This window comes from Hyposmocoma kahamanoa, unplaced genomic scaffold (assembly GCF_003589595.1).
Source record: "Hyposmocoma kahamanoa isolate Upper Pololo Valley unplaced genomic scaffold, ASM358959v1 76, whole genome shotgun sequence".
In the NCBI taxonomy this organism is placed as follows: domain Eukaryota; kingdom Metazoa; phylum Arthropoda; class Insecta; order Lepidoptera; family Cosmopterigidae; genus Hyposmocoma; species Hyposmocoma kahamanoa.
The window spans coordinates 10,952,506-10,971,554 of NW_020653900.1; the positions used below are offsets into that span (position 1 = coordinate 10,952,506).

The 19,049-nt window shown below is 35.7% G+C and overlaps 1 protein-coding gene across 1 annotated transcript in view; it reads right to left on the minus strand.

Annotated features, from left to right (window-relative positions):
• Nucleotides 1-2,764: 2,764 nt before the first annotated feature.
• Nucleotides 2,765-19,049, minus strand: part of LOC113232451 — a 16,953-nt gene continuing 668 nt past the window's right edge. Inside the window, exons 2-5 of the mRNA XM_026467192.1 lie at nucleotides 7,666-7,853; nucleotides 5,613-5,927; nucleotides 3,906-5,399; nucleotides 2,765-3,449 (exon numbers count right to left, since the gene is read on the minus strand). Coding sequence (XP_026322977.1) covers nucleotides 3,231-3,449; nucleotides 3,906-5,399; nucleotides 5,613-5,927; nucleotides 7,666-7,848 — 2,211 coding nt within the window. The 5' untranslated portion in view covers nucleotides 7,849-7,853 and the 3' untranslated portion in view covers nucleotides 2,765-3,230. The remainder of the gene's footprint in view (nucleotides 3,450-3,905; nucleotides 5,400-5,612; nucleotides 5,928-7,665; nucleotides 7,854-19,049) is intronic.

Consider the following 19,049-nt stretch of genomic DNA (forward strand, 5'->3'; position numbering starts at 1 on the left):
ACGTAACTCTATCTAAAATGGATACAATTAAACAAATATCTAGTTTAGAATATTGCTCCTGCTACTACTCCCTATACTCTGGCCAAATTCGATGTAGAATAAATCGCACTTGAAAATTAACATAGTATATTACCTCAAATATTGCGTTATATTATATTTTATCTCAAAATTGCGATACATTAATAATTTATGTCCAAAATTTCGTTACATTTGTACCTATTATTCGAATACGATTTAAATTCAAAGTGACAGGACAACACTGTCGCTTTGAAATTAAATAAGTATTATTAATATAACTTAAAGCAATTGTGAGATAATACTATGTTAGTTGTCATGTGCGAAATGTCAACAAAAAACAATATTTTTAGGGTTATCACCTCCAACTGTTATACAGTTATCACAATTTCTTCCCCCAAATCGATTAGTCTGTTAGATAGATAGATAGATAAAAACTTTATTCACTTCCATGACAGCTTATTTGCATAGGATCCACTAAACCTAACACCATTATTATTATTATATTGAACCACTTAAAATAACAAATTTTTATAACAAAAGGAACATATAACTACACACATAACTAATTAAAGTAAATAGTGTTGGAAGTCATGGTAGTGAAAAGGCGTTGGCTCAGCATAAATGCCGCGGTTTCCCACTTCGTTGGTATTCTGCCAGAACCGTGTTTAAAGATAGTTTGTAATTGATAATACTGATCTTGAAGTCATGTCTGTGATGAATTTTCACTAGTAAATTATTTAAAACCATCATGTAAAATATCAGTAATTATTATTTTATAAAACTGTGTCATCTCGATTTTTTTATTTGAAGGGAGATACTGCAAACATTTTTAGTTTGAGTAGCAATTCAAATTCAGAATCGGAAATTGATGCTATGCTGGATGAGATATGTAGTAAATTAACATAAAATAAAATCATACAACTTTGTTTCTTTTTATCTACCATAACCATTGACTTACAAATAAATGGACGACGGGTCTAATACAAAAACCACGAAAAAAATGTCCCAAGTCAACCTATTCGAAATTTAAATTGTAATGTCATCGCAGTATCGCGCTGTCAGTCGAACAAATGAAGACTAAAGCGGAGTTTGGCGCTCTGTATACGATTTTAGCGCCTTACAAGTGCGGACACTTTTTAGCGCGGACCCAACGTCCATATAATTGTAAGTCAATGACCTTGACCTACTATATAGCAGTATTAAAAATTTAATTCACAAATTATAAGTATCATAGGTACTTGCGAACCAATATTTGGCCCGGTAAGTATTACTATACGTAAACCAGTGTTGGGCGTTAATCAATTAAATTTCAATCAATAATTCAATCAGATTAAAAAATCAATTCAATTGAAATCAATTGCAATTAAATCAATTGCGAGCCGGGCCCCCAATCGGGCCTCCAACCGGGGCCCCCAACCGGGGCCCCCAACCGAAACCCCAACCGGGGCTCCAACCGGGCCCCTCAACCGGCCCCCCAACCGGGGATCCCAACCGGAGACCCTAACCAGAGACCCCAACCGGGGCCCCCAACCGGGCCCCCCAACCGAGGCCTCCGACCGGGCCTCCAACCGGGGCCCCCAACTTGGGCCCCCAACCGGGCCCTCCAACCGAGGCCCCAACCGGGCCCCCCAACCGGCCCCTAAAAAATAACCTACATATGGTGCAAACAATATGAAATCAAACAAACACTGGCTGTAGCTTGTTTTTTCGTGAGCGTACTTACTTTTTTATTTAGGCGTATATAATATATATTACAGTTGGCATTTTTATTTAAATGAAACGAACTTGTAAAATGTAAATTTTGCAGATAAAAATGTAGCTTTTGTAATTCTCGATTCAAGGTCCTAGTAACATTACAGCAACACTGTTGTTGTTGTTGTTGTTGTTGTTGAACATATTATTACGATTTAGACGCGGATAATAGATAGCTATGCAATGAAATCAAGCATAAACAAAATGGCTATGTTTAGCACCAGCCCCCGTAGCATGGCTACGCATGATAGTCGCAACGCACGCGATAAAATTGAAATGAGCGTGCGCTATTGGCTGTCTCAATCAGGGGCCTTACCATGCACTCTTATTACGATTCAGTTTAGGACTTAATATGAATCGTAGTGAGACAGCGCTACATGAAGTGTATATCACCATCCCGCTTTTTTACCTATACTGAACTGTAATAAAAGTTCATGGTAAGGCTCCAGATCTAATTTAGATAGCCAATAGCGCGCTTATTTCAATTTTATCGCGCGAATCGCGACTATCATGCGTAACCATGCTACGGGGGCAGTTATAATTAAAATTGATTAATATTAACTGCCTGTAGATATCGAATTATAAAATCGACATTATTCTAATTGCATGAAGCAAAACTCGTAGTTTCAAATATGTGACTTATAACAATAAGATAATAGATAACAATAAAATATAAAATGAAAAAAAAAGAACGTTAACTTGTGCATCGAAAGATATAATCGTAAAATTTGCAAATCGTGGCATCGCATCGTCCAATCATGTGCGTAGCGCCATTTCTCTCATTACCTATTGCATACTTGCTTGTTCGCGCGACGCAATCGCAATCACAGGATAGCAACAACAGGGGGTCTACTTTCGATCTCCGTCCAAAACAATTACTCAACCAAATTAAAAAGCAATGTCAAGTATGAAGCTTCATTAGCAACATGGGTTTTATAATTTGGTCAAGTATTACTTATTGACTGTTGGTCAGTTAACCCGTGACCATGGAGCGTGCAACCGTTCCGAAATATCGGGAAAATAAAAAGAAATCATACATCGTGGTAAGAAACCTGATATTAGTGATAATCTAAGAGTATTACTTATATGTTTCGGACGGAGAACGAGAGCAAAGGGTCAGTTTAGACTGGTTATTCGATAATGAGTTATAGAATGCGTAAGAGTAATAATACATTGCTTAATCTGGTGTTGCAATAATGACCACCTCTACTTCTCACAACGATTTATTTTAGGTCCTAAACTGAATCGTAATAAGAGTTCATGGCCCCTGGCCGTGGGTCTATGCCATCATTGGCTGCCTAACAACGTTTTGTTACTAAATATTCTACTTCGAATTTGGCTAAAGTATAATTACTATTATGAAGATGTAATCATGACGTACCTTCACTAAGCAATTATTATTGTTGATTATTCACCGAAACCGATCCTACTAATTAAACTTATACTAACACACCATATTTCTAATCCTCTATCTCAACCTTTAGAAGATCGGGAACGTCCATGAATGTCGGCGGATGCTGTTTCCTATGATTGATTATCTCAGGACCATACTGCTTCAGACGCCACAGTGAGAAGTTTTTGGCTTCGCGGTGAGATGTGCTCTGGAGATGATTCTCCAGGTCTTCATAACTTGTTTGGACAACGTTGCAGTAGCCGCAGTGGTAGACTTCTGGGCGGAGCTGAGAAGGTAAATAAAACTTTAACTTATAGAATGCTATCAGGTGCCTTGACTGAACTTCAGAGTTGTGGACGTGGCCTAAACCCTCTCTTTAAAGGACACCCATGCCCGAAGTGGGATGTATGTGGGATGACACTAGTAATGTATGTTAAAGTCAAGTTGCATGACAAAAAAGCGAGACAGGCTGTTACTACTGCTAGAGTAGATATCAACAAGATAACTTCATCAGACTGGTGCAATGTTTTGGTGTAGTAAAACGACTCGGAGGACCTGGTTTTCTTTAGGGATTAGCACTTTAAAGAAATCTAATTTTAGAAAGTCAAGAGCATTATAATAATATACACACTCTATGTGTGTTTCACGCCTAAAGTAAATAAGTAGCGCTATCACCGACTGATAAATTTTTGATGCGACGATGTGCGCTTGCGTCTCAAGAGAAAAAAAAGGCATGACTTACCTCCCGAATGAACTCGGACTCGAACGAAACTATAACCATCGTTTCGCACATAGCTCTGTGATGACTGCGCGAAAACTTATGTTGTTCCACTTGCTCGTTGGTCAAATTCATCTCACACGCTTCGCATCTCAGTCGGTACTGCTTCGTTAACATAACAAAGCTGTAATTGTTTAATACGTATTTTTCATTTACTATCACATCCCTAATGTATGCGTTTTCGACAGCAACTACATCTGTTATGAAGTCTTTCATTTTTGCCTTTTTCATTACAGTCTGTGTAAAACTTGGTTTCGTTGACTTCATAGCTGTGTTGTTTTTATGTGTTGTGTCTGAGACATGTTTGTTTATTTTCTTTATTGTAGAAATGAAATGGACGTCACATGCAGAGCAGTAAATTTTGTTACTGTTACGATTGAACGTCAAGTTATTTGCTTTTACGAGTTTTTCGATGTCATCATCGGATTCTCGAGTTGAAGCAGCTGAGCTGGCTCGAGACTCTGACTCTCTTTCCTGTTTTTTCATCATTTGAGCTTTCTTTGTTGTAGGAGATTGAGGCTTCTTGGTGTCCTCTACTATCTTTTGCGTTTTTTTGGCATCATCCACTTTTTTGTTGTTATTGGATGGCTTCGTTAATTCTTCTTTTTTATCGTCTTTGTGTTGCTCGATTATATGATTCTCAATTGCTAAATGATTAAAATCAAGAACTTGGCTACATCTCTTACAGAATGCGACATTGCTTTTGCATTCCACTATAATATCGTTTTTGTCCAATTTCGGTAACATATCCAATATTTGATTTGTGATCTTTTGCTCCGTTTGGGCGGGAGTACATTTGTCTGAACCTAATTTATTAGTCTTTTTCTTTTCCATCCTTTCTTTATGCATTTTCAGTATAGTTTGATGATGTAAGCTTTGAATATGTGCATCTGCTGTAAGGACAGTCCAGTCACAAAGTATGCACCATTTTTTACCATTCTCGTCACTAGCTATGTAATTATTAGCATTCAGAGCTTTACAAATCTCCTTATCGAAATATAGAGTTCCTTTTTCAAGTTTCGGTTTTGCTTCTTCAGGCTTCTTAATTTCTGGTGTAGATTTTTTTACTGACTCTGTTGGGGTAATTGGATTTTTGGCACTGATTTCTGGTGTTGATTTTTTAGCTGAGTCAGTTGAGGAAATTTGATTTTTTTCACTGACTTCTGGGATTACTTCTTTTTTTACTTCAATAGGATCAGGCTTGGGTATTTCTTTTTTCGATTCATTTTGTGGGTCTAGTTTTTGTTCTTTCCCAGTTGTAACAGATGTTTCAGAGTTTTCAACCACTTTACTTACATCAACTGGTGGCTTTTCCTTTTCATTAGCAATAGAAGCGATGTAAGCTTGACGACATTCAGAATATAGTTTCTTGTGGTTTGTGTCATCGACATGTGTGGACATCGTTTCTATTGCGAGTACATCATTGCATGTGAGACATTGGAACGAACTTTCGTCAATCTGTAAAAAAGACAAGTATAAGTATTAACCAATACCACAAATTTCTAAGTTTAAATTCCATAGCGACTGGCTAAACGAAAAAGACGTCAAAGTAAAACAAACAATTTTCAAATAATAAAATTACTTATTATTAGCAAAAAAATTTTTTTAAAGCAAGTTTATTAACACTTCTAATCGATTTTTTTATTATCATCAACCAGCAATTCATATTACCTTTCGATACACGGTATTATCTGACCCAAATTCAATGTTACTCTGAATCAAATTAATAATGTGCATTGCTTCGGTCTTATGAATGCCTTCATTGTCAAACTCCACTCCACAAATTAAACATGTGTCTTCTTTTACACCATTCCATGCTTTTTCATTGATTAAGACATTGTCGAAAGCTATAATGGAGCTTCCAATACGCTTTAGATGTTGGGCACTTTTGTTTTCCACATGCACCAGTTCAACTACGTGTAAACCCACTTTGGCAGCAGTAGGGAGAAGGATGTTGCAGTATTCGCAAAAGTATCGTTTTTTGACCTATAATTAGAAAAATAAACATTCATTTCTGTAATTAGGACTGGATGTTTAGGGGTATCACTAAGGTGATTATCACACTGCCCCGCACCACACAGCGGAGTGCCGGACGACGGATCACGCGTGGAGTGACGGAGACGCAGATCTGCCGTCCACCAACTAAAACGCTGCTAAGTGAGAAATGGTCAAATAACCGTTTTAAATAGCAAAACATAGAGCACAAAATTCTCTTTTAAAAACAGTTAAAATTAGTTAACGTGTTCGACTTATCGGAACGTACCCTATGCATCGCTGAAATATCATTAGATAATTTCAATATTTTAAAACTGCCCCGTGCTGTGGCAGAGGTACTGCGGTCTAGAGATGGGAAAAACTGCTTATTTTTACAAACGTGTCAACGTTGCTGCTTTTTTAAAAAAGCGTGCTATTTTAGACGCTTTTCACTTAAACACTTTTTAGTATAATAATAATAATAATAACGCACACACTCAACATAGCCCCGCACTAGGGAAACCCTGTGTCGCGGGTGCCATGGACACACATATAGACAACCACAAATTACACCCAAACTCACGAGAGAAATAAATGTAGGCCATACAAACATTTCTCCCGACCCGGGAATCGAACCTGGGACCTCTGCGTGGCAGTCCGGCATGGTAACCGTTCGGCCACGGAGGCAGTTAAAATGTGAAGTAAAGTATGAAGCTTAAAATGTCGTTCAGGAAAACGTTTACGCTCATAGACTTTTATGTTAAAAAAGCTTGCAACGTGGTGTTGATAGCGAAAAGCAAGAGTAGACACTAAAGTTCTAAGTAAGTTTATTTGTAAAACACGAGTTTTATTATAATTTATAAAATTATTATTCACATTGACGAATTAATTTGTTTAAGAAACATAAATGACGGGACTTGAAACTTAGGCACGTTGTAAAAAATGAAATTGTTGATATAGAACTGACCAACCCTTACGCTTAAAATGAAAAGCGCGCTAAGTGCTTATTTTAAAAAGCAAACTTTTTAAAAGGCTTCTCGTTTAAACGCCCACTTCTACTGCGGTCCCGCGCCAGATAAAGATCACTTCGCAGTTGCTCACCGCGGTCATTGTACATATTTCTGAGATCCTTCTTTGACAAAAATAGGTAATAATACAGAACTCATTCAGGACGCTGCAGTTATACTATCTATTTGATACTTGAATACTCAAGTAAAACGACACCGTGCCCGTAGAAGATATTGGATATATCCGTTTTTACAAACGAGATCGATAAATAGATCATTTGAACTGTACCCGAACACTTCAAAAAGTATCCACGCTGAAGATAAAACTACCATCTACATGTGTCTCGTCTACGTGTCTCTCGACAGTATTACATTAAAAGAAAAAGAATATCTACGAAATGAAAATAAGTATCGCACTTGATAGTTTATGTACTTTGGTATCATTTAGTAGGTAATTTTTTTCTGAGCATGTAATACTGTAGAGATATAGATGGCAGTTTTATTGTCAGCGTGGATACTTTTTGAAGTGTTCTAACAAAATCTTATTCATTTATGTCAAAATTTTATCAGTTTTTACGTGGAAGGTCATAGTTACTATTACACTATCGTCTGTCTACTACATCAACTGCTCCGTCCTCAATGTGAAACGAAAAACCAATGCTATCGCCTCTATGTCAATCCTGTCAAAAATAAATACCTACTTGTTCTAAGTTAATATTAACAAACTTCACCATCTTACTAACCTTTCTAATACAATCATCCTTATATTTGTCGAAATAACCTGTTGTATCAAGATTCTTAATATGGATCGGTTTAACAATGTGATAGTGTACGTCTTCTGTATTTCGGAGATGGCTCTCGCAGACCAAACAGTACGCATCGATGTGGCCAGTTATTACGGCATTATTGAGGAATCTAAATGCCATGGTAGCTGAAAAAAATTAGAACTGGTTTATTTTTAAAACTGTCTAGGTGAGAGGTATAGAAGCGTATGTCCATATTTAGGAATTCAGATGTTTATACAGACATTGCCTTATCACGCAATGGTAAGAGATATGAAATTGTATCGTTTGTTTTTTATTTAATATAATTTATATGGCCTTAAGATTATTTTTAAATACCTAATTAAGAGCCTCATTCTCTTTAAAACACTCTGTAGCATAAAATTACTATTTGTCACTTAAGGTTCTTTCTTTACCTACTTATATTTATAACTTCATTCAATAAAAACTAATAGACAATAAAAAAGATCGTAAATACAACCCAAAGATCAGTAAAGGCTTCGTCAATAGATACCATGACACAAAAATTGGGATTTACAAGAGATTTTGTCAAAAATTTCTAGGGTCGTTTTCAGATAACCTCCAAACATGTGTCCCTTTCAATAACTTTTATATTATTACATGAATGCTAAGCATTATTTCTTTAATATGATTCCTTGCTTACTAAGTCTGTGTTACACATAAAAAGACTGCTTTACTACTAAATAAAAATTAAAAAAGCGGTCAATTTCTCATTCATGGGAGCCGGTTCCAAGTCGACCTAATTTTAAGAAAAAAAGAAAAAAAAATTAAACACTCGTGGAAATCGCAATATTTTCCATCGAGGATAAACTCTAATAATTTTCACGTCGAATACAAACCGTAACTTTCCAATTTATTATACAAACACGTTTTCTTGGGAATACAAAATGTGTTTCAATTTTTCTTATCATTAGTGTCACTTTAACTAAAAGTCTCCTAATAACAAAAGTTCATACCGCATCACCTTCACTCTTCGCACACGTGAGAATCCTGTCGGATTGGAGTGTACACAGTGAAGTTACCTGTGCATCTCCGTTTCAGCAAAAAATCGACTTAAATACCAATTTCAGCGCTAGTTACTAAAGCAATCTATCTAAATAAGTATTAAGTAATAATTATTAATGCAAAGATCGAACACCCAGAAAAATATCCTTCGATCCGACCGGATCGAAGGATATTTTTCTGAGTGTTTTTTCTGAGTGTTCGATCTTTGCATTAATAATTATAACAAACTAGTGGAGTAATTTCACAAAAAATAATTGAATATCAATTCAATAAAAATTTAATTATTAAGTAATAGTTTTATAAAATTTATTGTACATCAATCATACAAAGGGAACTTTAAAATCCATGCATTTTTATAAAGGTCCAGCATATTTTACACACTTGACAATTAAAAATGTATCCAAATATCATTATTGTCGCTCTCATTCTTGTCTACTTTTAAGTCAAATAGTTACTTTAAGCCAAATATTTACTCGAAATATAACAATTAGATGGTGGTAGTGGTGGTGATGACGGTGGTGACGATGATGATGGTGGTGATGATGACGATGATGATTGTAGTGATGATGTCGATGATTGTGATGATGATGTGAATGGTAATGATGCTGATGATCATGATGATGATGTTGATGGTGGTAATGATGATATATTGATGTACAACAAAGTTTATGTGACATTAACAAAATACTTATTTAGATTTATTTATTAATTACATATAGATAGATAGATGGTCTTACACGGATGAGAAGGATTTTGATACAAGAACTTCTATTAAAATATTTGTTACATGTTAAATGATGTTAAATGTTCTTTATTGAACGATAAAATGTGTGTTGTAATAATAATTTCTCATTACTGTGCTGTCTTTCTCATTTATGTTAATGAAAAAATAATTCGTGTTACTGCAATCTCATTCGTGTGACCTAAAAATATCGCGTTTTGTTGTATTTAACTTAAATATTTCTGTGATTTTATAATTATTGACATAGCTTGAACTTATTTGTACGTTTAAGACCTTAAAACCAAAAGAAAAAAGGGTTTTACAAAAATTACTCAAAAAGTGCCATTGAAATTCGGAAAGTGTCCTGTATCGTGTTTGACTCAAAAGATCCCATTATACTGACAGCATTGCCTCCCAGGATGGCAATGTTGAACCAACCACGACCCAAAGCGGTGATCGCAGCCCCTATTTTATTTTTAAATACACATACTGACATTTTCATATTAAACATTGCCGTTCTGCCATATTAAACAAAGTGGCAAAGGTACTTAAACTTGTTACTTCAGTTTTTACAGTCGTGTACAGTACATAGCCGGGCTTTCAATAAGAAATGATATTGAAGAATCATGTAGTCTCACGTTCCCATGTTATATATTATCAAAGTTGAAATACGATGCCACATAATATAACGCACATAAAACTAAATACTGTCGTAACACAAAATTACGCAATTGAGAAAACCTAATTTAAAAATTTGAAAAAAAAAAAATTTGAATGGAATAATGTGATTATTTTTATTTATACATGATACTTAATTATCCATTTATAAACGAAAATATATATGAAATCAATATTTCATTCAGTATTTTGGTTTTCATTTTCAAATCATATTTTCACAACTCCACAATTTTGAGTTACGACAGTTTTTAGTTTCGTAGGCGATAAATAAATCTGTAAATTTCGTTCTACGTTATACATAATAATCTTTTACGTTCGTAATACCATATTTATTTTAGAATTTTGGTTTTAGAACAATTGTCTCACCCACAGGTCACATCCGAAGTGACCTGGTGAGGCGAGAACATTTATAATTACGAAAAAATGCTTTATTCCTGCTAAATAAATAAAATAGAAAATAGAAAAAATGTTTGGAAAAGGATGCAGCATTAGATTTACAGGTAAGCAGTTTTAATTAAATAAAAATGTTTAAGTGGGGAAATTGAATAAAGTTTTGAACACACCATGCTCAATTTCTACTTTATATCTGTTAACTAACATACGTCTCTATTTTTCGTGCGGTATGGAATTATCCAATGGCAGCCACGCTTCTTTATAGTTACTCAAAACGGGCCAGTGTGAGCATTGTCTTTGTTAATGACAATAAGTTAAGGGTTAACGGGTCTAGGAACATTAAAGCATTTAATATGTCGATGTCATGTCAATAAACCATTTTTCATTTGTGGGCGATGAAGACTTCAATGACTTAAAACTTTAATTAAACAAAACATTAATGTAAAAAAGGGACAAAGTTCGGTCCTAGAACTGCCGCCTTTGCCGATAAAAGCCTTGCGATCTAAATGAGTGCCAAGTAATAGTTATTTGTTATGCAAGGCTGCAAAGTTGTCGTTTCACGCGAGTGCTTGTATTGAAACCTGAGCAAGCGAAGGAAACTAAATTTGAAGTACGAGCGAAGAGAGTTTGCTGCCGAGCGAAACTCACAACTTTTCACGTCACCATAGCGACGAAAATAGTAAATGAAAGAAACACATCAGTTTTGATAAACAAAACTAGTTATGGTTGTCAATTTCATGTCAACAATAATAAGAATAAAATATGCCAACGGATCGTAGAGGGAGAATAAACTCCCTCTACGCAACGGATTTATATCACATAAATAATGTATGACAAATCGCATTTTTTTTTTCATCGAAAGAAAAAGTTAGGTGCACCACAACAGTTTACGTCAAGTACGCTTTTGCGCGCAGATTTCTAATGAGAAAGAAAGCCTTGCCGAGCTATTGAGGTGAAAAATATGTAACTTAGATGAATTGTAAAATAAAATATCATTAATATATCACCATTTGCAATATCATGCAAAGTATTGTCAAACCAACTCAGTCTGCTACCTACTTTCCTATACTGGTAGATATTCCTGTATTACTTATTCCCTACATCTTATCTGACGCACATATTATAACACCCTGCTGCTTACTACTTACATAAGGATACAAACGTCATTTGCATCCTTGCCACTTACTACTTATTTGAGGGACACGGTATACACGCAGGAAATGAAACTAGTTTTTTCCGATCTAAATCGCTTATATTTATTTTTTCAAACAAACTAACTTTTCGGACCCCTTACAGGTTCCACGGTCACGGCGTAAAAGTACCTAGATTCATTGCCAATACGCTAATAACTCCCTGCTACTTACTATTTACGTAATGGGTATATACGTCGTAGCTCCTGCTACGTATTTCCTGCCACACGTAAATATACGTTAATATCTCCCTGCTATTTACTGTTTACCTGACAGATATTTATGTCGTAACTTCTGCAATATCCTCAAACTAATGCAATCTAAATCAAGTCGATCTATATCACCTTGAATGTCGCTGGCAGTGGCAAAATCATGTACAGTATAGCTGTACTTGCTCCCCGCATTGCTGTTTCGGCCAAATCCTCGGATCAAGATGGAAATTAAATTAGAATAAAAAGTTATTATTTTTGTCAAAGACGACGTTCTTTTATTTGTTTTGCATACCCAAATTGCTTCAAAAAAATTATAATGGATAAGTTATTAAATGCGTCACATCACAAGTTCGTAAGCACGCTGCAGGCATTTTGTCCGATAATCGGATCCGACAATCTAAAGGCGTTCGTATCATATAATTATTTGTTTGAACACTCAATACACGTCCGATAAGATAATTGGATCGGGCGTCCATGTCGGTAATAGTGCCCGATTTAGTGCCGGTCCGATGGTCTGAAGGCGCGCTTCGCTGTACTGTCGAGGTGAGACGAAATACACGACCGACTCTTCCCTCCAATTTACAGCGATGCCAATGCTAATTATTCAAAATCCCCAAAAATCAAGGTAAAAAATGTGGGGAAAGCAAAGTTCACATTCCCCACAAATTCACCACATGTAATATTTATTTATTCGCAGTATTTATTATATTATTACTTTTATGACTATAAATCCATCTCCTAAAAATATATCAAATAAATAAAAAAGCGACCATCTATATACGTTACGCTAAAATTAAAAAGGATCTCAACAAATTAAATTAAGATTAGACCTTAAGCTTGACGAGTGGCAAGTTATGGTGTGAAAGCACCAACTGCTGGGCTTTGTTTGGCAATAGCTGATTTCTTTTTTTTTCATACCGGGAACCGCCCTAAACGTTAGGAAGGGTCACGCGCTCATTACGCACCAATTGATCTTTATCATCCTATTTAAGAGCCAGGCTCTTGACAGTGTCTGATAATAGTAATCATTTTGCAATACAGGACTAAGTGATTCAGATCCTACCCGAAAATTTTGTATAAGCTGCTTGCTAATAATTCTACATAAATGTTGGTATATACGCGGAGCATGTCCAATGTTGAAAAAAAAAAATATCGTTCATAAACAAATAAATAATTCGTGTTTTTATCAGTAATGATCAACCTAGTGATGCAACAGCCATCAATACATTTACAAAAATGGTAAAATGCCAGGGGATTCTGGCATTTTCCCCGCATAGCGTCAATCCCCACAAAATCCCCAATCGAGTTGAAGTTCCCTGCTATTTGAGGAATTCCTCATAAATTGGCAACACTGCAGTTAATTCACCATTGAGTGAATACAATCAGATAATCAGAACCGACTATCAGACATGAAATAAATCAGACATGCTAATAGTATTGTTTACTTGAAAAAAAAAATAGACAAAGTGTCTGGGTATTCCCCCAAAGCTTGTAGGCCCGAGCCTTCATCTGAACGTGGATGATTGTAAAAGAAAATAATAACTCAGATATGTTTGGAGAAAATACAATAACGATTGCCCGATTAGAGAGCCAGACAACACGGGTGCCCCAGAACAAAACCTACTTAAGGACTTTCAACACAAACACAAATCAAGGTTGCCCTTAAACAGTTTTCCTTTTCATGTAAAAAAATAAATAATAATATTAGGTAAGGTACCAATCTACTACAACGCATATATTACTTAATTTACAACCCATATTTAAGTAAGTTACTAACAGTCATAAGCAATGAGCTCTAATGCAAGTTGTATCACTTTCCACTTTTTAGTGTGGATGGTTGTAATAGGCTTTTTGACATTTGGTTTATACATAATTTTTTTAGCTGTAAACCTTCATAATAATATCGTCGGGGATAGTGTAAATCCACGCATGTAGTATTTATTGGTAAAAGGCGCGTATCTGCACCTAAGCAAATTTCACTGGAGAGATATTTAAAGTTATTATTTTGTTATTTCAATGACTACGACGTTCATTTTTGCACAGTAAGCAGTAATTTATGTTATCTAGGACTGATAACAGTAGATTCCCGTAAATCACGCTAATTTGGTTGCCATGACATATACGCGGCTTTGATTTGGCGACTAAATTACCGAAATGGAGGCTCATAATCAAATGCCAGCTACGCGTAATACACTATCCCCGACGATATTCGGTGTTACTTCTACATCCACCTACTCATTATGCCATCTGTATAACGTTGATAGCTAAAAATGTAGAAAAGCTGACATTTTAGTTTGTCACTTTTGTTTGCATTGATGCCTATTTGTCCGTATTTGATTCCTATGCGAATGCCCTAAGCAGTGTTGACAACTTAACGACTTTGTCGCTGTATTAAGCGACATTTTGTTTCTATTTAGCGACAAGAAAAATTTTGCGACTTTTTTGGCGCCTTTTAATTAGTTAAGTTTTGTCTATTAACATTTAATATTATTTCATCTTATCTCATACTTTCTACTCAGTGGTAAAATTGTATTGGTGTAATAAGTTGGAAACTATGTCAGAACACTGTCGCAGGATACTGCGACTGACATCTCCGGTGCTACTCCGGATAACTAGTAGAGGATAAGCTGCATATCCTCCGGTCTATCCAGTTCCATAGGAATAATGGGAACTGGAAGACACTTCGGCCTCGCTCGAGAAGTGCGAGTGCCTATAGCTCCGTCACCAGCGCGGAGAGTTGGTAGTCGAATTTTAATTCAACGGCTTAACGGTAGCAACCATTAGTTGTGCAATGCACAATAGGAAGTGAGCGTGCCAACAGCTCCGGTACCTATCTCCGGGGCCGCTCACTCAAGGCGCTAGCCTTTTGAGCACCAGATGAAGTCCAGCACCGTGACAACTCTGTCCATGGGCTGATCTGGCTTCGGGAAATAAACTTTTAAGGTCCCTGTGCGGGCTTGCTTGCACGGGTTATAGCACTACAAATTCCCTTAGGGTCGTATTCCAGAACTCAAGATGAGAGAGAAGAAGAATGCTCAAGTCAGGATCTGAGTATGATTTCAATCACTGGAAATACGACCCTAATGGCAGGGACTTAAGTACGATTTCGAGTGCTTTAAACCATGCTCAAATCCTGACTTGAGCATTAAGTAGACTTCTAGAATACGACCCTTAGAATCAAGAGGTTGATAGAGAGGGACACTATAATCAAAATTAAGTTGAAAGATATGGACCTGGCCCCGTACTCTCGTTCTCAGTCCAACACTTACAGTGTCCGAAACAATTTTTGTGGTAATACTCAACCATTTAAAAGACGCTTACGAAAGACGCATCATACTTAACTTTGTCTTCTAATATGGTAGACTTTGGTCGAGTATTCCTTATTTGACAGTTATTGTTTCGGATGGATGTCGGACAGACCCCAGGTCTTTTAATCTGTGCTATGAACATAAAGTTTTTGGGCCTTTCCAGCGAAAATGACACCGCGGTTCAAAAAATAAATTACACAATTTGGTTTTAATTGTATGACTAGAATACGCCCAATAAATCAAATCATTGGAAATAAATGAGATTTTTCGGATATTGTACAATTATCGTATTTTTTTATACTCATTAACACAGCCATAGCCCTGTCGTCTATAGTGAAGCATTTTTTCCTATAATGTTAGCAACAATTTTCGCGGTTGTTTATGCGACTTTCTAAAAAAGTTATTACTGTCGAAGAAAATGCAATTTCCGAATTTTAAAACAGTGATAAGTGATTGCATGGAAATATACATGGTGAGCAGTTATTAAAGTTTCAATAAATACTAATTTCAAGTTCCACCCGTCACAATGAAACATATATGTACATATATTTTTATTTTAACCAATAAATATGCAATCTATTGGCATTTGCTTTTGTAAAAGTAACAATTGTGCTAAGGGTCATTATTTTGGCTTGGTTGGGCGCGGAAATAGGAATTTAAATATTAAGATTTGGAAGTCTGTCCCACCTGTCACAGCGATGGGTGCGACACACTTCTAAACGTTTTTACTTTGACTAAATGTTTGTATTTTCATGGATTCGAGTTTTTACGATGTTTACTAGACATAACAGTTGCTTTAATTTCAGAGTTTAACATTTGTTGTATTAAATTGTGACTATAGGGACACCATTTAGTGATAGATGGGACAAGTTACATTTCAATACATAGAATTTTTAAAAATATATGCTGTTTATATATGTAGATCCATCATTTATAAGCAAATTCTTTATAATTCTTCTCATAATTAAGACATTTTAACACATAAAAAAGACATTTCAAACGTACAACATTTTTCCTGATGATTTTTAGTATCAGGAAATTCATGAGTCTGTCTCCACTAGTTTTAACTATATATTCGAGCAAAATTTCAAAAATTTGTCATATTATACTGAGACTTCAAAGATGTGGCAGGATTTTTCAAATTTATTAATGCATTTTACATGCGTGACTTTGATTTTATGTCGTCATAGATAGTGTTTCAAGAAAAATAATAGGATTACTTTATCAGTTCTTTAATTCTGTTTTTTTTTTGTGTTAAAATATCTTAATAAGACAAAAATTATAAAATGTTTGCTTACTAATGATGAATCTCACATTAAACAGTGTAATTTTATTAATTCTGTGTATTCAATTGTATCTCGTCCCACCCGTCACAAAATCATGTCCCACCCGTCACAACTTAGCATATTAATTTCCTTAAAATTTATCAAAATTATTAATTAAATGTATACATATATAAAATAAAACTTTAAAATTCAAGTTATCACATATGAAAAACTTGCTGAACAAAATGTTAATAGTTAGTCTTGATCTTGGCAATGAAGCCATCAACTCAAACAGGCGGGTGTCGTGAGTGTCCCACCCATCACACTTAGGAAATTAAAAGTTTTGAGTATAAATAATGTCATAAATAGCGACAACTAGCGACCTTCAAGCCTTCTGTCTAGCGACATTTGCTTTCTGATGAAAACTGTAGTTATCCCGCTTGTTAAGAACCGTAATGGTGATGTGGCTGATAAATCCAACTATAGACCAATCTCACTAGCGACAGTGTCAGCTAAAGTTCTGGACAGGATATTAGATGTTCACCTAAGTGGCCAAATACTATTACACGACTCGCAATTCGGCTTTAAAGAGAGTTTATCAACCGAGACTGCCATTTTGTCACTAAAATATGCTGTTGATTACTATTTTATTTTATTTATTTATTTTTATTTATATTTATACATTTTAGGAAAATTCACGGACAAATAATACAATTATAGTAAACTTAAATATGAGTAATCCAATGCCATTTACGAATTTCCACCTACATGAAACAATATACAGTGCTTAGCAAGCCAAAAAGAGATTACAGGAAAATACAAAGAACGCAGTCAATAAATTTAAAAACAAAATAAAAATTACTTTTCTAATATACAATTTAAACCTTAGAGGATGGTAAAAGAAAAAGAGTCTAAGAATTAAACGAATATACCAGTGTATTCATCGCCAATCACGTGATGTGTCAAAGTGACGTTTGGTCATTTCACGCCTGACTGTGTCTATGCTTGAACAAAACAAATCAAACTCAGAATGATTTACTGTCGCATTGTTATAAAGTCTCAAAGCACGCACCGTGTACGTATTTTGCCTATAATTAGTGCTCGCAAACGGCACTTGCAGAGGTGGTCGACATCTGTAATGTAACAAGTTTGTGCGCAGGTTTATGTGTGACAACAATTCCGGACAATCAATCTTACCGTTGGCGATCCCCATCAGAAAACTGATGTCACTAATGTCTCTATATGATGTTACTATATCAAAAGCGAGACCCTGGTATATGCCTGCTTTTTAGACCTTTCAAAAGCTCTTGACCTAGTATCATATGATACGCTCTGGACAAAATTGAAGAAAGCAGGCATATCACCTGAAGTAGTTGGTATTTTCTCACATACCATACTATACCATAATCAAAAGAATGTAGTAAAATGGGCAAATGCTCGATCTGACGAGTATGTTTTGAGCTGTGGCATTAGGCAAGGGGGATTAACCTCGCCTAGACTTTTTAATTTGTTTGTTAATACCCTGATTGGGAAGCTGAACAGCATGCACGTCGGATGCCGTATTGACAACACAAGCGTTAATAACATTAGCTATGCGGATAATATGGTGTTGCTCAGCCCTTTAATCAGTGGTATAAGACGACTTATATGTCATTGTGAGACCTATGCTGTGCAACACGAAAACAAAAAGTACAACAAGAAAAAGAGTGAGTTCTTGCTGTTTAAGGATAAAATTAAAAAACCAGCCTATGTACCACCAATTTTAAATGGGGTACCTTTGAGGCTTGTTGCACAGTTTAGGTACTTGGGTCATATTGTGACAGAGGACCTAAGGGTGTTGTCAGTTCGAGGCAATATGTTGGCTCATAGATTCACAAGGTGTACGCCTGGAGTGAAGCTCACCCTCTTTAGAGCATACACCAAAGCTTCTACACATGTGCTCTATGGTCCAACTGTACGCTGAGATCGTATAGTGCCTTGCGAGTCCAGTATTATAATACCAGGGCCTTATTGAAGCTTCCCCATTTCTGTAGCGCATCTAGCATGTTTGCAGGTGCTGGCATGGATGATTTCCATGCCATCATGCGCAAAATGTCCACTTCATTAGTACGAAGAGTGAGGGGTAACAACAACGAGATCCTGAAGATGATAGCAGACAAGATGGATGCATCTGTGTTCCGGTGGTTCACTGAGTTGCATGTTCTACATGTGAGTCAGTGAACCATCTGGGTGGCTGGGTTCGTCCTGTTTGTTATATTTGTAACTAATTGTTAGGTATTATTTTTATGATTGAGAACTAATCCTAATACTAACATAGTTATAAGGTGTCATGTTACTAACTTAACTTAAATAAATAAATAAATAATTTTTATTTTATTTTATTCTTATTTTTATTTAGTATAAGCAAGGTACTGTAGTAAAAATCTCTAAAATCTTACTGTCCACATGTCCCAACGCCAAATTATCACAATACAAAATACCCTAGTACGCTGGTAAGAACAATCTCCATTTACAATAAAGAAAAAGCGTAGTCCCTGTGACTACTGTTATAA